Source organism: Malus sylvestris, chromosome 9 (genome assembly GCF_916048215.2).
Source record: "Malus sylvestris chromosome 9, drMalSylv7.2, whole genome shotgun sequence".
In the NCBI taxonomy this organism is placed as follows: Eukaryota; Viridiplantae; Streptophyta; class Magnoliopsida; order Rosales; family Rosaceae; genus Malus; species Malus sylvestris.
Window position 1 is genome coordinate 35018567 of NC_062268.1, and position 26678 is coordinate 35045244.

At 41.3% G+C, this 26678-nt stretch overlaps 1 protein-coding gene and 1 long non-coding RNA gene across 2 annotated transcripts; both read left to right on the forward strand.

Moving 5' to 3' along the window:
• The first annotated feature begins 3397 nt into the window (after positions 1-3397).
• On the forward strand, positions 3398-11653 carry LOC126582857 (meiosis-specific protein ASY3-like). Its single transcript, XM_050247085.1, has 10 exons — positions 3398-3559; positions 4283-4354; positions 4831-6459; positions 6563-6716; positions 8441-8504; positions 8604-8753; positions 8832-8890; positions 9992-10126; positions 10618-10709; positions 11203-11653. The coding sequence occupies exons 1-10, from the start codon at positions 3425-3427 to the stop codon at positions 11272-11274; spliced, it is 2562 nt and encodes an 853-aa protein (XP_050103042.1). The 5' UTR covers positions 3398-3424; the 3' UTR covers positions 11275-11653.
• Positions 11654-18565: 6912 nt separating this feature from the next.
• On the forward strand, positions 18566-20072 carry LOC126634519 (uncharacterized). Its single transcript, XR_007627375.1, has 4 exons — positions 18566-19130; positions 19214-19311; positions 19395-19492; positions 19668-20072. It is a non-coding gene; the product is annotated as an uncharacterized LOC126634519 (long non-coding RNA).
• The last annotated feature ends 6606 nt before the right edge of the window (positions 20073-26678 follow it).

Sequence of the window (26678 nt, forward strand, 5' to 3'; positions counted from 1 at the left end):
ACGATTGAACTGGTCTTGGACCAATTTGGGTTGCTTAGGTGGGCTGGATTGCAAGCAGTGTACGTGGGCGCGGGGCTGCCTGCTGGGTACACGGGCGTTAATCATTCGTTCAACTTAGGACTATTACTACGTCAGCAGTGCTTTGGACTACTGCTGCTAGTTGAGCCATAGCCTGCTAGGCTAGTGCTGCTACATCGTTGGTTTGCTGCTCCGCAGTTTCTTCATCGTGGGCAGGGATGCTCCATGCGCTGTTTTTAGCATAGCCATGATTGGTGTCCTAGATGGTAATGGTGTGACTCTTGCCGTGGTAAGCCTCGACGAGCGATGACATGAAGCCATGTTGCGACCCTCATTGTCTGGTCCGTATCCTTGAACGTAGAAGGTTCCGTTCGTCCTGGTTTTTGAATTTCCTGTCATCATATCTCTTCCTCAGGGTAATTCTAAAAATTTATAAGAAAATTCTATAGAAAGGTAAGTGTGGGAAAATCTACGAATGAACGAAGAAACGTTGAATGTGAGAGTCTTTTTCGAGTGTTTGAATCAAACTCTTAATGAAAGCACAAATTTGTCGATGTAAATTTTGGCTGCAAAACAGTCAACACCTTTGGTCAAAGACCAAAAGCCTTATAGGCTTACGATGAGTGGGGGGACATCATGGTTTTTCTGTATGTAGAAAAAAGGGAAGTATTTAGGCTTTCTCTAAAAAGATGGAAGTGTTTAGGGTCTTTCTGTATGTAGAAAAGACGTCCAATTTTTGTGTGGAGAAATGGGGTGTTTATAGGGAGAGCGGCTAACCATTAAGGTTAAATTTGGTGAGAATATTCCCAAGATATTGTGTAAATAATATCTTGGAAATAAAGGTAATTATCCTAATTAAATATAATTGAGATTACTTGATAGAGTTTGTCTTCAATTGGAAGTATTAATAATAGGATTTAGGGATAATCATGTTATTAAATACTTTTGACTTTTTCCATGGGCAGTGGAGCTCTAAGTAGTCGTAGTCTGCAGCCTGCATGTCTTAAGATGCTAAGCTACGTGTGGGATGACTGCTCATTTAATAAGGGCAGTTTTGTCTTTTTAGCTAAAAGTCCATGTGTCACCTCTAGGAATTTTGGGATTATTTATTGCTTTACAAACGATATTCTACACTAAGGGGAAAATGTGAGTTTAGCCTCACAATGGGCTAGCAATAATGTGGTTTAAATTCATCTTTGGCAAGAATCGAACCTAAGACCTCTCACTTACAAGTGAAGAGGATTACCACTAGACCGTGATACTAAGTGGCAATTCAACATAAGTTTTTTTTTAGTACATCGAGATATTTTTACACTAAGGGGAGAGGGAGTTCGGCTAAGCCACACAATGGGCAACCTAATTTGGTATTGAATTCGCCGTCTACAAGATTCGAACTTAAGACCTCTTACTTCCAAGTGAATAAGAATACCACCAGATCATAGTACTGAGTGGCAGTTCAACATAAGTTTTAAAGAGCCACTTAGTACTACGGTGTGGTATTCTTCTTTACTTGTAAGTGAGAGGTCTTAGGTTCGACTCTCGCCAAAGGCGAATTTGAACCATATTATTGTTAGCCCATTGTGAGGCTAAGCTCATTCCTTCTCCTTCGTATAGATAATACTGTTTGTTGAAAAAAAAAACCTTTATGTTGAATTTTGTTATTTAAAACTACCTATCGAGGCTAAGCCCACTCCTTCTCCTTCGTATAGATAATACTGTTTGTTGAAAAAAAAACCCTTTATGTTGAATTTTGTTATTTAAAACTACCTATCGACTTTTGATACTACTTTTAAAATCGCTAATTTTTTTGTTATTTTCTACATGTGAAAAGAATTAACTAACCTTGTAGTCTTAATCCTTTGCTTCGTTCCATTCCATTGCTCGAGACTAGGGGTGGGCAAATGGGTATATGAACTGCGGGTCGGGGCAGGTAATTACGGTTCTGGGCTGGTACAGGCCGATTCTTAATATTTTAGAGAACAAACAGGGCGGGACGGGTTGGGCTGAGTCTAGATACTTAGAAAAACGGGTCCTGAATTGACCCGTTTCTAATTATAATGAACGGCCAAGATTGAATAATAACCTATCATCTAATCTCAACCGTTGGTTTCAACCCTAGTTTCTACCCAAGTCCAAGGTTTCAAAATTCACTCTATCAGTCTCAGCTGCCTCTCTATCTCCTCCAATCTCTCTCTCTTTCCGAACCTTCTTCTTTTTCTTCTTCTTCTTCATATTCTTCAAGTTCTTAATCCTAGCTGGGTTAACCAGTTCTTGATATTTGTCTCTAGAATGTTCCAATCCATCTTCTGAACCTGTGAGAACATCGTATTCTCAACGCCGAGAAGGTAAAGGCTTTCGTCAAGGATCGATTTTCTGATGATGTTGTAAATTCTCAAGCACTCTTTGCCATATCCGGATGGGATCATGCAATCAATAATGGATTTCAAATCAGACATCACAACCCAAGAGATGTGGTTCACCTACTTGATGGCGACTTGTGACTCATCATCCGACTTGGAATCTTGATCTGATACGCTGGTCCAGGTCGAGGCTCTAGAGGACCGACTGGAGATCGTTTCGGCATCTAAATACTCCCGATTGGCGGACATAATCTGGTAAAACTCCTTCTCGAGACGTTTCATGGCGGATTGCATGAGATTTGAGCTCGAATGAGCTTCTCGGTGTTAGTAGTTTGGGAGATGAGGAAGTGCTGCATGGCGATTATGGCCTCAGCGATTTCGATATTCTCTTCCATTAGTGAGTTAGAAAAGCTGTGGCGCGGCGACAAAGGCAGCATGGCGGTGGTTCTGGAGGGAGAGTTTGAAGGCGACGGAGACGGAGATTTGAAAAACAGAGTCCTCATTCCTTTCTGTGGCGGTTTCGCAAAAAAATAAAAATAAAAAATAAAAAAATAAACCAAGGACCCATGGACCCCGCCTGGATCAAACGGGCCAGATTCAGTCTGATTCCTGTAATGAAATATGATGTACTCGGCCCGACTCAACCAGTTTCTTTTAAACTCTGATCCGGTTCTGTTCCTTCAAAATTAGGCCTAACCCAGCTTGTGTCGAGCCTTACTTGAGATCCCTAAAGAATAATTTGAGCCCATCTCAACACTTCTCGAGTAATATAAGTTATATATCAACAAATAAATATAACAAGTTAAAATATTATAGGGTCAATTAAATTTTTTTGCATGTAAGAAAAGGATAAACTCTAAAGAGAGAATTTAAAATAGAGAAGCTGGTCCATGAAGCTACAGATAGCCCAATATCGAAACCCAAGTAACCCAACGGACCTGTATCCATCATGGGCAGGGGTACTATCGTCAACTGAGTTTAAAGTGAGTGCGCAATACACCTCTGGAATAAAATAGAGCCGGTCAGGCGCCAGGAGAAAAACTCACATGTATTTCCCGCCGTGTATTTTCATACATTTTTCAGTGTTCCGCGTCTCTCTCTCTCTGATTCGCCGTCGGCAAAAAAATTGGATTGTGAAAATTGAAAGCTGGAGGTCATCGATCATCAACGCTCAACAAGCAGTAGGCTATTTACTATGACTTTTTTTTTTTAATTTTCATTTTCTTCCGTGTAGTTTCTGGTTATGAGATTTTGAACTCCGATTTTGACTTGTTTAATTTCATTGTTTGAATTTCTCACATTCGTACATTTTCCTGGTTTGGTATGCTATGGTGTGTCATGTGATCTCTGAGAGTCAGAACCTAAATCTGCAATTCATCAAGGTTGTGAACTTGTGAGCGCCTGAAAGTTAATTTTCGGTGAATTAGGGTTTATTTCGTATCACCATCGTTTAATCCCAATGAAATACTTTACTTGGTGATTATTTACCAATTACTGATTTTTTTCGTGTTGGTTGACGAATTCGAAATTGTAGATGGGTGGTTCTCCTCCGATGTTCTCACCGCCTTAGCTTTATCTTGGGTGCTACAAACTATGTTTAATTAGGAATTTGGGATAAGAAATCATGAAGAAATAGTAAATCCCTCTTTACTTTTGTGCGTGCTTTTTACACTCCTTTAGAAACTTTGAAACCCTAAACTATGTAATAAAGTTACCCATCCATCTTGGTTCTCTGTGTATGGTCTGAAATGAATTATCATGATATTGAATTTCTTTTAGATTCATTTCACACTTTTTTTTTCTTCCTCAGCAAATAATATTATCTTTCTATCTGCCTTGCCCTGCCCCTCCTCTTACGCAACTCTCTTTGTTTTTTGAACTAAATTGCTTAGTCTACTGTCCAGGTCACAGCTGCAGTTTTGCTGCTTCTTTGTTCTCAAACAATGGAGGTGGATTCACTACAATACTTACGGGATGTAAGTACTAACATTTGAATATGTCCTAGTTATATAGCTAACGACTGAGTTTCTTTAAAATTTCCAATTAATTTTTTCATGTTCATCGTCTTATTTGGTACTTGGTGCATAAGCTTTTATGAAGCTCATTATATATATGCTATCGTTTACTCATGATTACTCATCTATTAATTTTTAACATCTGTGTCACTGAGTTGTTCATGTTGCCATTTTGGTTTTACTTTCTTTAATAAGTTATTTGCATGTTATGCATGACTGAGTTGCTCAATCTGAAAATGTTGTTTCACCTGATATGTCTTTCCCCTTTTGCTTGATGATCTTTTGGATATACATCTTATAATATATATAAAGGAAACAGGATGGTAGAGTGGAATTGGGATTTGCGATCCCCAATGAACTTGAATCCTTGGAAATTTTAGTCGATATTGAAAACAAAAAAAAATTATATGCTTAATCCCTCTCCAATTACGTTTCAGGACCAAACAAACAATTGTAGGAGTTTTGGAAGCATTAATCATCCATCTAGCCAATCGAGAAAGATATCGATTGGAGTTGTGGTAGACCCATCAACCAAGAAAAAGTCTGGAGTCACCAAGGTAGGTGAACCTGTGGTGCCAAATGCAGAAAGGGGAACATCTAATTTAGGCAATACCACAGAGGAAATAAGCAAGGAGCAAGATGTCACAGCTGCCAAGAAAATAAAACAAGCTAGGGATCCAGAGCAGGTGAATTCCCCATGGATTAGTACTGCATCATTCCACCAGAAAATGCGTACTTCAGATCCCCCTCTTCATGCAAAACAGTCTTCTGATTTGCCATCTTGTAGTGGGAAGCAGTCCAAATGTGATGGAACAAGGAATGCACTGGTTACAAATTCTGTTCAGTTTTTTGCAAACCAGACTTCCTTTTTCCAGTCTGATGGTAAGAAGCAGAACTTTGATGGAGTTAGCTACAGAAAGAGGGGAGAGAAGGATGGATCAGTGGAACTTCAGGATTTCACATTTGTGACTGCACAGGAAGTTGTAATGACGGATAAGGATTCACCAGTTGATAAAACAGATGCAACAGACAAGGAGGTGACAGTGGATAAAACAGATGCAACAGAAAGCAGGAGAACCGAAACTCTCAAAATGAAGCTTTGGGAGGTATTGGGAACTGTTTCTTCACCTGATGAGCATTCCAAATCTCAGCCTCCTGAGGTTGGTGATAGTAATTTAAATCCACAGCCAGAATTTGATCAAATGGGTTCCACAGTTGTCAAGCCTAACCATATACCAGAGCAAAAGTATGATGACAAGGGTGATGCATTTATCAAACCCCGACAAAATTCAGATACTATAGAAATGGATTCTGAAAGTCCTGATAATATTGTCAGGAGACCTGTGACTTATTCATTGAGCCGAAAGAGAGGTCCAACCAAAAAACAGCAGACAAGTACAAAAAATGGTCCATCCTCTGGTTACAAACTGAAACAGCAAGAGAACAACATATTTTCCTTTGAACAAGACTGCGATGGGAAGCTACATGGCTTTTCTGGTGGTGGATCCTCAAAGTCTATGCGGAAGAAGACAGGGGTCAAAAGTTTCAGAACTGAGTCGCATGGGATCTGCCTTCCTGAAAAGGATAAATCAACTAAGACTCAAAAAGAGATTATTAGGAGTGAGCCAGAATCACCTGCCAAGCAAAATAGTTCTGTAGGCAAGAAAATAGGAGATTCTCGTGGTTGCCAACATGAGAATAAAAGAGAGTATCATGAACTGGAAAAAAATATTCAAGAGCAGGAAATCTGCCAATCACCACTCAAATACAAGAAATTTAAGGCAGATTTTGTCACTCCAGCAAATAAAGACTACCAGGAAGACAATGGCAATCCAAGCTTGAAGAAAGCTACTAATCCAGAAGCAGATGATCTGAGTCCCAAATTTGGAATTAAAACACCCACATCAAGTTCTTCCCCTACCTCAATCCCAAACTCAGACCAAATGGTAGATGCTAGTAGTCCTGCTGTAACAGAGAGGAGATTTACTGTGGGAGACATTCGAAGTTTCAGTACTTTCTGGACTCCAAAACAAGATTGTTGTGATAATGAACAAGCAAAATCTTCTGTATCCTTTGTTATTGAATGGTTCTGATAAGATAGTTTCACAGTATACCATTCTTTGATTAGTATTTTATTTCTGCCTTCTGTCTTTCCTTATTGAACTTCAGGATGCTGTAGAGGAACTCAAGGATTCACCATTGAGAAAAACAACACCGGATATGGAAGAAAATGCTGCAGAAGATGGCCTTCTTTCATCATCATCTGAAGAGGGGGACTTGAGGAATTGTGGAGAAGGTTCTCCTATTATCCAAGGACTTGACTGTATGTTCACCCAGACCCTTATCTATATTGTAGGATAAATGCATTTTTTTCTCAAAATTAACTGCTGAACTTAAGCATGCTTGATTGATTAAGCACCTTTAGAATACAATTGATTTTAATTGTGAAAGTTCTAGGATGGGTACTAGTTTAACCTAGAGGGGGGTGAATAGGTTCCAATTTAAAAATCCAATTCAATTTTCAATTTAATTTTCAGTTCTCAAATTAAATCCACATTCACATCACCTATCAAACTATCATACTCATATGCAATTAAAACGATAAATAAAAAGTGCACACATGATGTAGGATTTAACAAGGCAAAACCCACCACTGGGAAAATCCTCGGGCTCCCAAGCCAGGACAAACACTAAGAGAAATAAGTACAGAAAGACTTACAAAACTCATCAACTAGACATGCATACTAGTAGGCAGTTTTGTCTCCGCGCTTTGCTACTCGATCTCTCTTCAGCCTTCGAGTGGAAATGACACAACACTAACGCGGCCGTCAATCACTGTCTCCTCGAACTTTGCAAGATACTAACGCGATCATGCATAATATATGAAATTAAATGATTTTGAAAATCAACCAATTATGAAAATCACAAGGCACATTTTCATAATTGATTTCAATTGAAGCGCATGAAAAATCAGTGAACAAAAACTAATATTTTCTTTAAAAAACACTTGGCAATAAAACTGATTTTTCTGAAACGAAAATAACTCTTGGTGCACTTAGGGCTGCTAACAAACGTTTGCTTTCAAATGATACATTATGTGGTAAAAGCAAACTGAAGACATACTCTGACTCATGAAAATGTAAACTGACTTATCCCTGGGCATGCGGCACATGAATTTTCTGTCTGTTTAATGCATTGCTGCTAGTGTTTATACCATACGGAAAAACCTAAATGCATATGCAGCCGCTTTTAAGGGGCAAAATCTAATCCTATATATAATATCCAATCATATCCAATCAATGCAATTAAACCAAACGTGAATCAGATAATGCATTCAAAATAGATATGCATGTGATAGGATTAAAACAAAACAAAAAGAAAAAAAACTCTTGTAATTATCAACTTGATAAACATGCAAAATTATCAAGTTAATTAGATGTTAACTAACATCCTATACAAACACGGCAACAAAAGTGAACTGATTCATTAAGTACAAACCTATAGTTTAGTCCATAACATATAACCAAATCAGTCGATTCGTAAGTTCAAGAACATGCAGCCAAAACTAAATGTATTTGTATTTGAACCAAGATAAACCTAACTACATGAAATCCTTATGCATGACAAACTTACAGAAGTGGATGCTCTGAAACGTTGACTATTCTTGTGATCGAGAGCACGAGAGACAAACTTAGACTATAGTAAATAAAATCGAAAACATGTACTAGTCTAAGACATTACAGACTCAGGCGTTTTGTTTAGGAATAGCCAATTTTACCCTAACAAATTGTATGATATATGAAGCTGCCGTATGTTTCTTTCCCCCTCCCCTGCCCCGTGGAAGAATGATAGCCACTTCAGTTATCTAACTGTTCTGTAGGTTTCTTAGAAAAATATACATTCCCTCCAGAAATAAGTAATGCTGAAAAACTATATTCCAACTTTCTACAGGACAGGCTCTGCAGCCACAAAGCAACACATTTATTCATTTAAAGGTTTCAGCTACCTCACCCTCTCTTAATATGCATTAACATTTTGATGTTGCAGGGACTGAAGAAGATAACTGGATAGAGGAACCTTCAGAGCCTAATCTAGTGGATGGACTGGCTAGGTTTTCTCCTCTCTGTTCTTTGTGTTGTCATATGTGATTTGGTGCAGTTATACTTGCTACCCGTTTGTGATTTATGTGTGGCACATGATAATGTTTCAGGGCTGTTGAATTGTTTACATTGGAATTAGAAAAACTTAAAGCCAAAATGAGGTCAGCAACTAATAGGAAATCCTCTGAAATTTTAATGTCTGTTGCTGCGGAGGTACATATGCAGCTGCAAACCGTTGAGTCTCAGATTCAAACAGACATGTAGGTACTTTCAACTGACAGGTTTGAGGTTTCTCTATTAATTTCAACAATTTCTTAGATGTTTTGGATGATTTTCAGAGGAAAGCTCACAAACCTCAGTAAATCAAAGAGAAAAAGGCTGGAATCAAGGTTTGAAGGTAGTAAAAGTTGTATTTCTGATATTTTCAGTTTATTATTATTATAATTATTATGTTTTGGATTGAGTTATTTGAATCTTATAAGTAACTAATTTTAAAAATATGTTTCCATCTCCAAATACTTATGTCCTTCCACTTTTCTGTTTAAGGGTGGTTTGATCAAGCTGAACTGTACACACTCCTGACAGATATTTATGACATATGTGAAAAGAGTTATTGTTAGATTTAAATGTATCTAGGTAATCACTTATATCATCGATCATATTCACCCTTCCTTTAGTGTGTTCTATCATGTGATTAGTTCCTGAAAATTAATTTGCTGGCTTTTTGGCAATACTCGCCTGCATTGGGTGATTTTGCAAGTTCTACTGGGGCATTTGTTCCTTCTATCCCCTAATTCATGAGGTTGTTTGTTTGGCTATAGGAATAAATGATATACCAATATCATAATAGGTTATCCCCTATGTCATGCGGTGGTTTGTTTGGCTATAGGATGATATGATATACCAATATCATAATAGGAAACAGAGCTAGCTTGTTTTAATGTTGACATGTTTTAAATTGTTTATTGTTGAGAATATGAAGTCTAGCATCAAACGTTCTAAGCCTTTCATCGTAATATGTAAATCCTAGGCCTCCCTATCAATTGGTAACTGGTTTTGGTTGGGTGGTCCAGCTTAACATGGTATCAAAACAACAATTCATCTTGTCCAATTTGGCCACATATGTTCCACATCACCCCAATATGATAAACCACGTGTTTGACCCAATTAGGTTGCACATGGGGGGTGGTTTTTTTTTTTTTTTTTTTTTTTTTTTTTGGGGGGGGGGGGTGTGTGATTTTGAGAATAAAGAATCTCACACCAAACATTATATTGGTTTTTAGATTGGACGCTCTAGCTTTTTAACATTTAATATATTGGAAATCCCTAATCTACACTGAGTACTTTTTTTTGTTGAAAATCACACTCCATATTTTCTTCTTGGAGGGAGGGCTTCATGGAAATCACAAAGTATATAATCAGTTTAGCCTGCATGCACCTGGAATTGGGATTTTCTTCTCATTGAAGCTATGCCTGAAAACCCACCTTTTTTATGCAGAGCAACAAGAACAATTGAAAGTGATTTATGACAAGTTCAAGGAACAAGTCAATCAGCATCTTCAGGAATGCAGGAGCACACTTGAAGGGCTGGAAGTGTACCTGACAGAGTTTAAGGGAACTGTTGATAAGCAAAGTATGGCAGCTTCTCTACATGTATTATATTTGTATTGTCTTCTTGTGTCAATTCATTACTGAAATGTGTTTGTATAGGTGTTATATCATGTCAATCATGATTCTGCCGATAAATTATACTTTCAATAAGCTAAATAATAGATATACAAGCCTCCCGATGATAGTTTAATATGGTGACATCTCCATAGTCACAGGAGTCTATGAATGCTGACTACATACATTAAAGTTCCATGCATCCTATGCTTATATAGACTACATGCGTTGAAATCAACACAAATCCAGCATTTATTGGTATGATAATGATGAACTAAATAAGCAGCTAGAACTCCGTTTGCATGGCCGCATTATGTTATACAGCAAAAATCATTGATGTTGAACCCAGACCGTACTGTAAAAGGCCTTTTTAGATGAGCTAAAAGTGTTTGTACTCTCATTGCAAACAAACAACATTCCAAATCCTGGTACACTCTTTTGATTATGTTTCACTTACAGAAGCATCACACAGAAAGCTTCTCGTGCAAGTGGAAGAAGCAATTGAGACCCAATTCAATGATGCCCAAAGAAGAATCCAAGTCACTCAAAAGGCAAGTTTTCCTTCTATCTATGTCAAATTTATTATGGAGTTTCGTGCAATTATTTGCATAATGTAACTGTGTTGCATGTTGGTTTTGCCTTGGTTGTAAGTACATAGCTATAAAGTTATAAACTTACAATAAGTTGGTGCGGCATATAGTTTGTGTATATATCTAGCTAGCTATTATATCACTTCCAGCATAGTATACACTTTTCAGTGCGTGTCACTCAATAGACCTCGTGAGAAAAACAGGACCTACGAAATCCTCTCAATCTTGGACTCTCATCTAGCAGGGATTTATCTTCTTAACACCCTAAAAAGAAATCCCGCAGGTGTCATTCACTGACTGTGGAGTCATGGACTTCGTAGTTGGGTTAAGAACTTAAGATGCTTAAAAAAATTGTCATTTTGTAATAATCAGCCTGTCATCTCATCTAGCTCTTTTTATTTGGGATAATGCGTAGGCATCTGGTATAGCTAACTTATTGTCTCACTAAATGCAGATGGCGCGTGGAAAGATGCTCCAGTTGAAACACGAACTGGCATTGTGTTTGAAAGAGGGCATTCTAAGTTGATACACAAACTGCGTACAGCTCAGCTCACCACACAGAAAGATTTAGAACCAGATAGCCCCAGACCCGAAGCTTGCTTCTTGCAGGCCTTGAAAGTAACCAAATGGCTTGCTCTCTTGCATTTCCTGCGTAGAAATATAACAGTGATCTCATTGAGTCTGTCTGTATTTGGTACTTGGTACGAATTATCCCATCCTTCGTTAAATGTGATTTCATGTAACGCATGAATATACACAGTTGAAGAATGAATATGATGTAGTAAAAGCCTAGAGCAGGAGTACGGGAAGGAAAGCAAGCGAGACTCGGCCGGATTTCTTCGGTTCGTTCACAGGAAATTGAGACTAATCACCTTAATACATATGACTTTTCTCCTCCCTTGAAAGAGCGGGTGTTTGGTCAAAACTAGATTTGACAATTCATCTAACCTAATAGAACTCTGTTTGTCAATAGTAACTTCATGAAAATACTATTATAACCCTCTCATTAAACCTAAACAAAATTAAAAGACATGGCAATTTAGTAATTACATATTACTCAAATTTCCAGTTTTTTACATGAACCTCAAATGTCATGTATTCTATTTAAAAAAAATAAAAAAAAATAAAAAGAAAAATGGAGGAGTTTTTGTCTTTAAACCTACGTCTCCCACTTCAAAGCCACCCCCTTAACCCCTTCTTCAAAGTTTCACGCCCAAATTTTGATTTTCAAAGAGGTGATAAAAAGATTTTTATAACAAATAATAGACAAATTTAAATTACAAACATATAACGTTGCGTATATGACTAGCATTGTCACAGCCCGTCCCGGAATTTTTCATTTCCGAGGACGTGAAATTACTAAAGTGCCCTTAAACGGGATTAAGGTGCATAAATGTGACATTAGTTTAACCTAAAGTTCTTAAACTAGTGTTAATTTGAAATATTAACTAGTTTTAGGGTCTAAACTTAGACCAAGAATTTCATGAACATGTTAAAGTTTGGTGTTTTGGGATTGGAAAAAGGACCACGTGGGATCCCCACATCCCTCAAAACCCTCCTCATTTCCCGTTCACTGTCTTTCTCTCTCCTCCTTCACGATTTCTCACTCTCTCTGTCTCCCTCTCCTTCGAACTCACACGGACCACCACAAAACCACCCTAAATCTATACCAACGACGAATCTAAGACCACCATTGGAACCCTGAAGACTTCACGATCACGATGGTATCCATTTCAGGTAAGTTTTGCTTCGGAAAACCCTAGTTTCAAAGTTGCCGTGAATGTGTACTGTTCATGAGCTTTGAATTGGCTTTGTTTTAGGTGAAACCAAGCTCACAGTGAGCTTAAGGAAGTCCCAAGGAAGCTCGGAGTGCTTCGTTGGCATGAATTGGACGTCAGGATCACGAGTTGTAAGTTTGGCCGATTTCTTGAATTTTTGAAAAGTTTGATCTCGTAGTTTTTAGGCCCTAAAACTAGTCCAACGTGAAAGTAGATGTTTAGGGCTTCAAATTGGTGTAAAATTCGAGAAATTTGGATGAAAAACGAAGGAGAATAGTGGATTTGAAATATTCCCCAGTTTCCGGTGACCGGAGTCCGGCGAGGGACGACCGGAGAAGAAGAAGGCATATTCCGTTATTTTAACGGAATATTCCTAACGGCAGTAACGGTATCCGGTTAAGTTTAACGGAATATTCCGGGGTTTTAACGGAATATTCCTGACGGCGTCAATTGACACCGTCAGTGTGCTTGGCACGTGGCCGCGCGTGGGGGCGCGTAGGTCCGTGCCACGTCAGGCGCGTGGGGGCGCGTGAGGACTCCAAAAATTATTTTAAAAATATGGGGATGATCCTTAGGTTGTGTAGGTCATGGTGGTATATTCATATACCCAATTTGAGCAATATATGAGGAGTTATTAGCTAAGAGTGGGATTATGCGTTAAATAACGTCAATTTGGTTACTTCTCGTATAGGCGAGGATTATACGGACGTTGGGCATGGCTAAGGGAGGCTCAGGGACCTTCGACACGTCGATGTATTCTGTGAGTGGGCAGTTTTGTTTTCCGTATACATATATACTTACCGTTTTCCCAGAAATTGAAAATGCATGAAATTATGCTTTAAATGAAAATGTATAAAAGTATATGAGATATATTAGTTGAAATGCCATGCATAGAAGTATGCGAAAAGTATATAGAATTATATGAAAAACGTGAATCGAATTGCCATGCATGAAATGATATGAATTGATATATGATGCATATGTATGAATTGGTGCGGCGGACGCACAGGTGAGTATCAGGTGAGTATTTAAATACTGTTATGATGATGTTGATATATATTGAGCTCAAATCCTGCACCATGGTTTAGTGCTTATAGTATTCACCGCATCGCACGCTCGCCTTGGATCCAAGTAGATGCTGGTCGCACAGTCCACGCGGAGTGGGTGCGACGGGCCAGTCGAAGAGTGTTAGTGAGATTTCGACTGGTGGGTGACCTTAGATTATGTGCACAGATGATTGATGAGAAAGCACTAGAGCGTAATATTAACCATTAAGTCGTACAGACTACATTAGGTGGTTTCGACTTATGAGCAGAATGTCGTACAGGTCACAGAGGTGACTCCGGCAGAGTGATAGTGATAGATTTTGAGCTCTAGGTTCAACCGTACAGGGCTATTAGAGGGCCTCCGGTTGATTACTTCTTGCACCTGATATAATTATTGTTGATGCATTCATACTTAACTGTTGAATTCCGACATGGCATGGCATATTTGTACTGAAAAATGTTGAGTTAATGAATTGAAGTATTGAGAATATATATGTATATTTATATTTTACATTTCTGGGAAAGTATACAAGTTTTACGGAGAGGGGTTACAACGTTTTGAGAAATGTTTGGATTTGGAAAAGAATTGTTTTACTGACCCACTCAATTTTGGTTTTGCGCCCCTCCAGGTTCAGGAATCACAAAGGTGTGGTGACTACGAGGAATTCGACGGTGTTCTGACAGATTGGACAAAATTAGGACTCACCTTCGGGTGTATCAACTTATAAATTGTATCTTAAAGCTTCCGTACTGTGCAAATGGTTACGTCACTCTCACGTGACGGCCAGCATGCCCTCCTTCGGGACGGGGTATGTCAAGCATAGTGTTATAAAATGCTCAAATCAAATGGTCCTTGATATTTGAGTATAGTAGTTTTCCTCTTTCCTCTTACTTGTGAGTAAGACGTATGAGGTTTAAATTTCATAAATGACGAGTTCAAAACTAATTTATTTATCCACTTCTTAGCGTAAAAATGTCGCATGAAAAAAATAAAAATTGACCCTGTTAACTTAAAGTGCACAAATACTTACAAATTCCATGATAACAAAAAACATAAGTTAATTGTTTGATGTTTGATCATTCTTCCCTCTTCATTTCCAAATCTAAACTTCTATGAATTTTACATGTTGTGCCTAGGGGTGGAAAAAATTCCCAAAAATCCCGATCCCAAACCAAAAATTTCCCAAACCGAAATTCCCGAAATTTTTGGGATGCTATCCCGAACCGATCCCGAAATTTTGGTACGGGATTCGGGATTGGCTTCTTGATATTTCGGGAATCCCATACCGAACCGAAAATATATATTATTAATTATGTTGATGCACAAAATCAGCGAAGACTTTGGTACAACAGAAAGTGTCAGGTTTTATGACCTTCGCTTGGTTGCTTCGGTCACTAGTGAGGATAAGTACGTAAATGAATAAAGACAGAGAAGCAAACACAGGATGTACGTGGTTCACCCAGATTGGCTACGTCCACGGAGTAGAGGAGTTCTTATTAGTAGTGAAGGGCTTACACAAGTACAAAGGATCAAGCTCTCAATTTAGTGAGTTCTTGTGAATGATTTAACATAAATGGCATTAGGCAATATTGTGGGGGAATGACCCCTATTTATAGAAAAACTTGTAGCTTTGTCACATTGACATGTGTCATGTTATGATTGGTTCTTGATGTTGACACGTGCTGCGCTCTGATTGGCTTCTAATCTTGACACGTGTCGAGTAGTGATTGGCCTCCTGGTCGGAGGGGAACTCTTCTGGGTCCTTGACAGTATAGCGTTGGCCGGTGCTCGGTAGTTTCGGGATTGGTCAAGTATGGTACAAACAGTGCTCCCCTAAGTTCCCGAGTGAGGGAAACTCCTCGGTTGGGGACTTGCAAGATCCAATCCCTTGAGTAATCACGAAACTTCTAAGTACCGAAGTGTGGTCTGATCTTCATCTGCCCTTCTCTGGAAGTACCTTTCCTCCATCCGGGAATGGTGTATTTAGCTGATGTTGACGCACAAGGTAATGTATCAATTTCACTTGAAGCTTAGTTGTAGTTTCGGGCTTAGTCAAGTGTGATACAAACCCTATAGTAGGAGTCCCCCAAGTCGCCGAGCTAGGAGATCTGCCGAAAGAGGTGACAGACAAGGTAAGCAGTCAAACTTCCAAGTAAGCAACCCAGGATCAGAGGTTTGACTTCGGCTTCCGGTTGATTGTTCTCATTCTCCTTGTCTCTCATTCAACTGCCAGGATAAGGAGAAGCAAATGGATAAGAGATGATATGAGATACTTTTGCTTTTGAAGAAGTAACTTTCCACAGGCTTATTCTTGAACTGTGCTGGAGGGTTTTCTGGTGCCCTTCAGAGTATAAGGCCGACTCAAAAATTTGAGGGTCAAAACAAGTCCATCAAATCTAGAGTACGTTCGACCTTGATGATATGGGATACTTTTGCTGTTGACGGAATAATGAATGTGGTATGGAAAGGTGTCGTGCTGTAGTGATCTGTTTCAGCTCACCGTTGAACCTTCTGCTTCAATCTTTTGCATGGCAGAAGTGGTGTGCAACCTTTGCATTTAAATGGTCCTTCAGAACATTCCTTCATAGTGACTCATCCACGCTTGGCAGCTTCAGTGTAAAGAGCCAATATCTGATCAACTGTCATGAGGTATTTGCCGGTGGAATTCGTGACCTTGACAGCAGTTGAGGATGAGTACTCGAGAGCAATGCTAAGTAAGCAACCAGGCAAAGGCTCCAGGCAGTCAGTTCCAAATTGGAGGTTTGATTTCAGGTTCCGACTGACTGCTCTCTTTCTCCTTGTCCTGCAGGTGTGGACAAGGACAAAGACAAAGACAGGGAGAAAGCATGATATGGGATACTCTTGCTTTCGACCCTGATGATATGAGATACTCTTGTTCTTGGTGTGGCTTATTTGCTGAGGTATTATCGGGGGGAAATAAAGCTGAGTATTTCGAGAGGTTATGTTGAGGGTGCCTTTTCGAATGCGAGAAAGGGTTGAGCATTTTTGCAGGTTTGCCTGTCCGTTGAGGAGGGAGGTCAATGTATATAGGGATTTCCCAATAACAAGTAGTAATGCTATTCCTTTACCTTTCTTGGTCACAGCAATGTAGTGGGAGCTGCCAGCTTCACGTGTTTTAATTTTGTCAGAGCACTTTGAAAAAGTGGTATGTGGTATCTGGAAAGCTGATATTACGTGTGGAGATTACAGACAAGCTTTATCTAAGGAAATCTGGCTCTCGAAGTTCTGAGAGTTGTGCCTCTTCGGTTTTCGAACAAGCAATCCCGTCGAGGATCTGACTCTCGAGATTCGGAAAGCGGTGCTACTCCGGTTTTTGAGAAAGTAATTATGTTGGGAGTCTTTTCTCGAATGTGAGTAAAGGTTGGACGTTCTTGCCAACCTGTCCTGTCGCAAAACACGGAGGTCGACACACATAGGGACTTTCCAGTTGTCAAGCAGTGGTGTTGTTCCTTTACCCTTATGGGTAATAGTAGGGTAGCTGGAACTTCGAAATTCTCGTGCCTAAACTTTGTCAGAGATCTTTGACAAAGTTATATGTGGTACCCGAGGAGTTGATGGTGCATATGGAGAGCGGTGATTGATCAGTAAGATTCACGTGCTTTCTACTTCACCAGAAATCTTCGACAGAGTGCCCGTAATTTCCGCAAAGCTGATTGTGCATGTGACAGGTGCTGACGAGGCTGAAAAAGCAGGTGCTTCTTCGATTTCTGATATCGGCCCTCGTGGTCTCTGAGCAGCCCAGCTTTTGAGAAAGCAAACGCCTCTTCGATTTCTGAGATCGGCCCTCGTGGTCTCTGAGCAGTCCAGCTTTTGAGAAAGCAAACGCCTCTTCGATTTCTGAAGCTCCGTCGAGTGCAGATTTTTATAGAGGCTGGCATTAAGTTCCACAGCACACTTGAATCTCTACCAGTAGAAGCTCATTTCTTGCACTTCTAAGATCTTGATTTGTCTGACCTCTTCCCTCTTCAACACATTTGAAAATGTCTGGACCCTCCGACCGTCGTTTTGACTTGAACCTTGGAGAAGAGACAGCCACGCCTTCTCCAGACAACATATGGCGCCCATCCTTCATATCCCCCACTGGTCCTCTTACCGTTGGGGATTCTGTGATGAAGAATGATATGACCGCTGCAGTGGTGGCCAGGAACCTTCTCACTCCCAAAGATAACAGACTACTTTCCAAACGGTCTGATGAGTTGGCTGTTAAGCACTCTTTGGCTCTTAGTGTTCAGTGTGCAGGTTCTGTGTCTAATATGGCCCAACGCCTATTTGCTAGAACCCGCCAAGTTGAATCATTGGCTGCTGAAGTGATGAGTCTCAAACAGGAGATTAGAGGGCTCAAGCATGAGAATAAGCAGTTGCACCGGCTCGCCCATGACTATGCTACAAACATGAAGAGGAAGCTTGACCAGATGAAGGAATCTGATGGTAAGGTTTTACTTGATCATCAGCGGTTTGTGGGTTTGTTCCAAAGGCATTTATTGCCTTCGTCCTCTGGGGCTGTACCTGGTAATGAAGCTTCAAATGATGAACCTCCAATGCCTCCTCCTTCTGGGGTTTTGTCAAGTACTGAGGCTCCGGATAACCACCCTCCGGTGCTTTCTCTTTCTGGGGCTCTACCGACTGCTGAGACTTCCCCTAAGCAACCTTTGTGAAGGCTCCCTTTTGTTTGTTTATTTTGACTCATGTATATGTACATATTTGTGGCTTATCGAAAATATTAATAAATAAGCTTTGCTTCATTTCAACATATTGTGTTAAATACACCAAAGCCTTCTTCATAAAGTTCTTTGAATTTTTGCTTTTGTTGAAACCTGTATTGTTGAAGCTTTGTGAGTGAAGCATGTAGTTTGAGGTAGTGTTCCCTTAATTTCCCGAGTGAGGAAAACTTCTCGGTTGGAGACTTGAAAAATCCAAGTCACTGAGTGGTTGTGAGACTGCCGAGTATCAAGGTGCAGTAGCATATGGTGGGAGTCCCCCAAGTCTTCAGGCGAAGAGAGTTGCCGAATGAGGTGTCTCGCGTGTTACTAATTTGTCAAAGTAACGAATTCTTGTTTCGATGTCACACATTCGTATATGCTTTATCTAAAAATATTTCCAACTTTTGTGTGTTTGATGCTGCATGCTATTGACTAGACAAGATCAAGTGCAATTAGTAGCTTTTCTCTCTTTTTCATCTTTTCTTTGGTGGAATTGCTTTTCGTTTCCACTAATCAGCCTGAGTGGATGCAAGATAACACCTTTCTCTATAGCTCAGATTGCAAAGTCGTCTTCATAAAAGTTTTTCCTTATCTTGTGAACTACAACATATCCAAATTTGAGATCCATCGGAGTAGTACAACTTCAGAAATTCAAGTATGATGAGTAACTGTTCATCAATGTTCTGTTAATCCGTCAGACTTGTTGTGAGCTTCGAAACTCCATTTTCTCTTGTTCAGATCAACATACTTTCTTCATCGAAGTTGTTCCTTAACTTGTGAACTACAACATATCCAAATTTGAGGTCCCTCGGAGCAGTATAACTCCAGAAATCCAGGTATGATGAGTGACTGTTTATCATTTGTCTGTCAACCCGTCAGATTTGTTGTGAGCTTTGAAACTCTATTTTCTCTTGCTCAGATCAGCATGCTTTCTTCATTGAAGTTGTTCCTCAGCTTGTTAACTACAACATATCCAAATTTGAGATCCCTTGGAGCAGTATAAATCCAGAAATCCAGGTATGATGAATGACTGGTTATTATTTTTCTGTCAACCCGTCAGATTTGTTGTGAGCTTCGAAACTCCATTTTCTCTTGTTCAGATCGGTATGCTTTCTTCATTGAAGTTGTTCCTCAGCTCGTGAACTACAACATATCCAAATTTGAGATCCCTCGGAGCAGTATAACTCCAGAAATCCAGGTATGATGAATGACTGGTTATTATTTTTCTGTCAACCCGTCAGATTTGTTGTGAGCTTCGAAACTCCATTTTCTCTTGTTCAGATCGGTATGCGTTCTTCATTGAAGTTGTTCCTCATCGACTCTTTCATAACATATCAAAAATTCAGGATGAACTAACGGTTAAATATTTCCAGATCTTCGAAACATCACAACAGCTTCGAAATCTGCAAGAAGCCGACTATCATGTTTGGAGCTTCAACACTTTAATTTCCGTCGCTCAAACAGAAATGGTTCCTTCTTGAAAGTTGTTCATATGCTCAAGAACTATAGGGTGTCCAAAATTCAGCTCCATTGGAGAAGAGCAGAGGTTGCAGAAATTTGATAGATGAAAGGAGGCGGAAGAGGGAGAGAGAGAAAAAGTCTCTTGGGTTGGATTTCTATTTTGGGGCAGATTCCAATTTTTGTAGCACCTTCATTATTGATGAATTGCTTGTACTTTTGTCCATTATGAAACTTGGGACTTTGGCTTGTTGTTGGATCTATTATAATATGTTTGGGAACATATATAAGTGAATAAATAAGAAGGAAAATTTTGGGCCCTTGTGGGTGTAAAACAAAAAATGTTTATGTTTACCCAAGTGTTTTTGTACAAGTTCAAGGGCATCTTGGGTTTTGTGAACAAAATTTGTTTATTTGGAGCAAGGTTTTGTGTTGAAGCGTTGTAGGTGAAGCTTTGGTGTTGAAGCTTTCTAGGTGAAGCTTTGATGGTGAAGCTTTGTAGATGAAGCTTTCTAGGTGAAGCTTTGATGGTGAAGCTTTGATGGTGAAAGTATGTAGAGGGAGCTTTCTAGGTGAAGATTTTTTAGGTGAAGCTTTGTAGGTGAAGCTTTTGTAAGTGAAGCTTTTCGGGTGAAGCTTTTTAGGTGAAGCTTTGTGGGTGAAGCTTTTTAGGTGAAGCTTTGTGGGTGAAGCTTTGGAGGTGAAGCTTTTCGGGTGAAGCTTTTTGGGTGAAGCTTTTTAGGTGAAGCTTTGGAGGTGAAGCTTTTCGGGTGAAGCTTTTTGGATGAAGCTGTTTTTTTTTTTTTTTTTTTTTTTTTGGCGCTTGACACGGTCTTCATTTGCTTGTTTTGTAGTGACTGTGGAAGACGGATTGCTTTCTGATTGAGAAGGGTTCCGGCATCGCTTGCTATGAATGTAAAAGAGTGAGGGCTGAGTTGGCTAAATTACCTCTTTATTGAATTCATTGCCAAATGGCCTTCATTACATAGGATGCCAAACGGCTATAGCTCAACACTTGTACATCGTGAGTCTATTTGTAGTAGTACTTCAAGTGATCAGCGTTCCATGGATGGCCAAGGGTCTTGCCATCGGAGCTTCTAAGTGTGTAAGAGCCAGGGCGACTGATGCCAATGACTTCATACGGTCCATCCCAGTTTGGACTAAGTGTGCCTTCACTCGGGACTCTGTCGTAGAGTAATCTTTTCTTTAAGACCCAGTCTCCTATTTTGAAAGAACGAGGCTTGACCCTAGAGTCATAATAGTTGAAGATGCGCTGCTTGTAGGCGACATTCCTCAAGTGAGCTTGGTTTCTGTGTTCCTCGACTAAATCCAAGTTGAGGGTGAGTTGTTTGTCATTTTCACTTTGAATGTAGTTCTGGACTCGGAATGTTGCTTGCTCGAGCTCAACAGGGACAACCGCCTCTGTGCCAAAGGCAAGTGAGAATGGAGTTTCTCCTGTTGAAGTCCGATATGAAGTGCGATATGACCAAAGAACTTGGGGTACAAATTCTGGCCAACAGCCTTTAGCTTTGTCCAAGCTGGTTTTCAAAGTGCGCTTGATTATTTTGTTGATGGCCTCAACTTGTCCATTAGACTGGGGATGAGCTGGAGAGGCAAAGCATAAGTTGATGTTGAACTTAGAGCAGAACAACCTGAACTTCTTGTTGTCAAACTGTCGCCCATTGTCAGTGACTATCGCATTAGGAATGCCGAATCTACAAAGGATGTTCTTCCACACGAAGTCTTCTATCTTTGCCTCAGTAATGGTTGCCAAGGGTTCTACTTCGGCCCACTTTGTGAAGTAGTCCACTGCAACGACTGCGTAACAGACTTTGCCCTTCCCTGCCGGCATTGGGCCGATCAAATCAAGTCCCCACTGGGCGAAGGGCCAAGGGCTGATCATAGGAGTAAGAGGCTCTGGAGGGGAATGAGGAATAGTTGCATATCGTTGACATTTGTCACATGAGCGGGATACTTTGATGGCATCCTGGTGGAGTGTTGGCCAGTAATATCCTTGGCGAAAAGTCTTGTGTGCTAGGGACCGAGATCCAGCATGATCTCCACAGACTCCCTCATGTATTTCCCGAATGACGATTTCCGCCTCGGCAGGCGTAAGACACCTTAAGTATGGCAGGCTAAAACCTCGCTTATAGAGTTGATCATTGATGATCAGGTAGCGGGTAGACTTGTATTGAATTTGCTTAGCCTGGACTTTATCATTTGGGAGGGTGCCATGAGCAAGGAAATTATAGATCGGGGTGATCCAACTATCCCCCTGTTGTAAGTTGCATACTTCTGCGGCCATGGTGCTTGGTGTTGCCAACAGTTCGACATGAATTTTTCTTCCAATCTTGTCTTCCACAGCTGAGGCGAGGCGAGCCAGGGCGTCTGCATGACTGTTTGCCGCTCGAGGAACTTGGGTGATCTGGTAGTGGAAGTGCTTGAGCAAAAGTTGTGTTTGCGCAAGATATGCTGCCATGAAGTTGTCCTTAGCATCAAAGTTGTTGGTAACCTGGTTGACCACTAATTGGGAGTCACTGAAAATATCAATTTGTTTAACCCCGAGGTGTTTGGCCAAACGTAATCCTGCTAGAAGGGCTTCATACTCGGCCTCATTGTTTGATGCCTTGAATTTGAAACGAAGAGCATACTCCATTGCTACTTTGTCGGGCGTAGTCAAGACTAGTCCCGCTCCACAGCCCTGTTGGTTGGATGAGCCATCAACATACAAACTCCATGCTGAGGTCGTTGATTCTACCTTCTGAGCTTCCGATGGTAATGAAGCTACTGTTTCAGGTGTAGAAGCAATGTCAACAGGATATGTGAAGTCGGCGATGAAATCTGCTACTGCTTGGCCTTTTTTGGCTGGTTTTGGTTGGTAGGAGATGTCAAACTCACCCAATGCTATCGCCCATTTGATCATTCGTCCAGACGTGTCAGGACTCTGGAGTATCTGTCGAAGAGGGTGATTGGTAAGCACGATGATGGCGTGTGCTTGGAAATAAGGGCGAAGTTTCCGAGCAGACATGACCAATGCTAGAGCTAATTTCTCAATGTTGGAGTATCGTGTCTCCGCATCTTGTAGGGCCTTGCTAGCGTAGTAGACGGGCCGTTCGACACCACTGTCCATTCGAATAAGAACAGAACTGACTGCTGAAGCCGAAACCGATAGATAGATGATGAGAGTGTCACCAACTTCTGGTTTGGAGAGCAGAGGGGCTTTACTCATGTACTCTTTGAGGTTCCTGAATGCCTTGGCACATTCCTCCGTCCATGTAATGTACTTCTTATTTCCCTTGAGTGCTTTGAAGAAAGGAGCACATCTGTCTGTGGCCTTAGAGATGAATCTGGTTAAGGCTGCCACCTTGCCAGTAAAGCTTTGGATGTCTTTTGAAGTTATTGGCTCTTTCATGTCGAGGATTGCTTTGATCTTTTCAGGGTTAGCTTCAATGCCTCGTTGGCTAATCATGAAGCCTAAGAATTTGCCAGAGCCCACGCCGAAGGCACATTTGTTGGGGTTCAACCTCATTCGATACCTCTTTAGAATGGTGAAAGTTTCAGATAGGTTGGTGATGTGTTGGTCAGCATGTTTGCTTTTGACTAGCATATCATCAACGTAAACTTCCATGTTCTTCCCAATTTGTTCGGCGAACATTGAATTGACCAGTCTCTGATAAGTTGCTCCTGCATTCTTTAGGCCGAAAGGCATGACTTTATAGCAATATAGTCCCCTGTCAGTAGTGAAGGCCGTGTGTTCTTGGTCTGAGGGGTTCATGAGGATTTGGTTGTATCCTGAATAAGCGTCCATAAAGCTCAAGAGCTCACACCCTGCCGTAGAGTCTATAAGCCTGTCAATAAGAGGAAGAGGGAAACTATCTTTCGGACACCCTTTGTTTAGGTCGGTGTAGTCAACACACATCCTCCACAAGACCTTTTGAAGCGAAAGACTTTCTTTGGTCGGATTTTTCCTAACAAGGACCACATTTGCTACCCATGTCGGGTAATTGACTTCGCGGACAAAGCCTATGCCTTTGAGTTTTTCAACTTCTGCTTTCATTGCCTCGTATCGTTCAACGTCATAAGATCTTCGCTTCTGTCTCACCGGCTTGATCTTGGGGTCAATACTCAAACGATGACAGATGACATCGGGAGAGATGCCTGGCATGTCCTCGTATGACCAGGCGAAGACTTCAGTGTTCTCTTTCAAAAAAGATATCAATGCTAACCGAAGGGGTGGTGACAATGTGGTGCCAATATTCACCATGCGGTCTGGATGATCTCTTGAGATAGGTACCTTCTCCAACTCTTCAGCAGGTTGGGCTTGCTGGGTGAAAGAGTCATCTCGAGGATCATCGGGTTGATTGTTGCTATCAGGAAGATCCAAGTTCGCTTCATCTAGGCTGGTCTTTGTGACTTGGTCATGTACAGACAGGGTTTCCTTGGGTCCGGGCAAGTGTTGTTGCTTAACTGAAGTGTTGTAACATGATTGTGCACTAAGCTGATCTCCTCTGATGTAGCCGTTGCCATGGGGGGTTGGAAATTTCATCAACAGCATATGCGTGGATACCATAGCCTTGAGATCATTGATGCCTGTGCGCCCAAAGATGACATTGTATGTCGTTGGGCAGTCAACCACTAGGAAGTTAGTGGTAATGGTAGCCGTGTAAGGGCCTGTACCAATAGTAAAGGGTAAATGTATGCTCCCTAAGGGTTGCACGATATCACCGGAGAAGCTTATCAGAGGAGAAATCGAGCGATCGAGCAAGTGTTCAGCTACACTGAGTGCCCTGAAAGCTTCGACAAACATGATATTGACCGAAGCCCCTGTGTCTACGAGGATTCGTCGAACATCAAAGTTGGCTATGTGAGCCTCCACGATCAATGGGTCGTTATGAGGGTAGATGATGCCTCTTTCTTCCTCAGGGTAGAAACATATCGGATCCCAGTTAGGTTTTTGATACTTCCCTCCCCTGATGTCTTCCACGTGAAACACTTGGTGACCAGGCCTCAGACTTCGTTCACTGTTTTTCATGGCCCTATTGGAAGATTCAGATATGGGTGTGCCGCCGCTTATGGAATATATGACATTCACCTGGCGTTGGTTACGGTTATCCCTTTGAGGGTGAAGAAGGAATTGATCAATTTTTCCTTCTCGTGCCAAAGCTTCAATACGATCACGGAGGATGATACATTTCTCGCTATCATGGCCGTTATGCTCATGGTAGCAACAAAACATGCCCGCGTTATTCGGGGGCGTGTAATCTGGGTGCCTCGACTTTGGCTTTGGTATCAGGTGAGCTATGCTGGGGTAAATGGCCGCGCATGTGGCATTCAAGGGCGTGTGTGTCTCATACCTTGGGGTAGGGGGTATCTTGACGCGGGTTTGACCCACTGCATTGACTGCCTGGGGGCGAGCGTTATTGTGGCGATACCCTTGGTTATCGGGATAGTGTCCCTTACTCTTTTTACTGAAAGGAGAGTGGTGAGGATGGAAATCCTTCCTCTTGCCTTGAAATTGATATGTCTGTTGATTCGGTGAAGCATTATGCAAGGCATGGGGAGGTGCCACTGCTGTTTGGAAAGTCGAGGTCTTCTCATTTAGGTGAGTCTGGCTTCCACCTCCCACTTGTTGATAAAGGATGGTTGTAGGGGGTTTCTCCTGATATGTCTTTGCCTCGGCGGAGGCATGGTTATAAGCCTGCGCCATCACCTCAGAGTGAGTCTTCCAAGTATTGGCATTGATCATGTATTTAAAGAAACAATCACGTAGGCCTGCCGTGAAGGCTTTGAGGGCAGTCTTGTCGTCTGCCTCGGCACACCGGGAGTATTCATGGCTGAAGCGGCCAGCATACATACGTAATGACTCGTCTGGCTTCTGGCGGATAGTGTACAAGTCATCTGCAGAGTGCAAGCGATCGGTTTGGAAAATGTGTTGGGAAACAAATAGTTTCCTCAATTCCTCAAATGAGTCTACCGTCTCAGGTGTAAGACGACAATACCAATTTAGAGCTCCACTAGAGAGGGTGGAGGGGAAGAGAAGACATCGCTCTTCGTCGGTGTGCATCCGGTATGCCATGGTGGACTCAAAGAGGTTAAGATGCTCAATCGGGTTCTCTTTTCCAGTATAAAGTTGCAAGCCAAGCTTTTGCTTTGTCTTTGCTTGAAGGGGGGTGTTGAGGATCCTCCTTGTAAGAGGGCCAGGCCTGGGTTGGTTCCAGTCAGGTATTTCAGCCTGACGTTCAGCCTTCAACTTGTTTACTTCCTCAAGAAGTTGTAGGACAAGGGGGTCCTGAGCGGAGTTATGTGTCACTGGAGCTTTCTTTCGTAAATCTCCATCTCCTATTGGAATTAGGAAGGTTTGATCAAGGGCATGTGATTTTTCCCTGGACTCGCTGTACTGGCTTCTAGGGTATGTCTGTCGGAACACCTCTGAGTCCCCTGTACCCTCATGTCTCTCTAGGACTTGTTGCCCCTTCCCCAAATTGGTGGCTGGCTTGGGCCGTGGCAGGGGACCGAGTCTCTCAGAAATCCTTGGGTCATTAATCTTTGAGCTTATATGGATGGAATTCTCTCGACGTTGCTTCAGGAAATCCCGACAATCGCGAAAGACGGCTTTCGATCCTTCTGCCCCTTCAGCAAAGAGGTGTCTCCCTCCACTTCTCATGGTTCGGGTCGAAGCAACTGGGTTAAGAGAAGCCTCATGTTGATTATCAAGTCGAGGGGTAATCTGTTCCCTATCAGGGATATCTATGTCGAATGCATGTGACCCTCCATGTTGGAGGGCACCCAGTTGATGGTTGACTTCCACGGGGGCAACAAGCTCGCGTGTCTGAGCTTGCCTAGCTTCGTGGAGTGTCTCGAAGAGCTTCTCATATTGCTCCTGGAGGACCTCATTCCTCATTGCTATCTTGTTGTTTTGAGCTTCC

What these genes read in the sequence shown, in the direction of transcription:
- LOC126582857 (XM_050247085.1), top strand. Translation starts at nt 3,425, where the DNA reads ATGTATTTCCCGCCGTGTATTTTCATACATTTTTCAGTGTTCCGCGTC. An exon ending in TCTCAGATTCAAACAGACAT is followed by an intron (nt 8,754 to 8,831) that starts GTAGGTACTTTC and finishes GATGATTTTCAG; the next exon opens with AGGAAAGCTCACAAACCTCA. An exon ending in GGGAACTGTTGATAAGCAAA is followed by an intron (nt 10,127 to 10,617) that starts GTATGGCAGCTT and finishes TTTCACTTACAG; the next exon opens with AAGCATCACACAGAAAGCTT.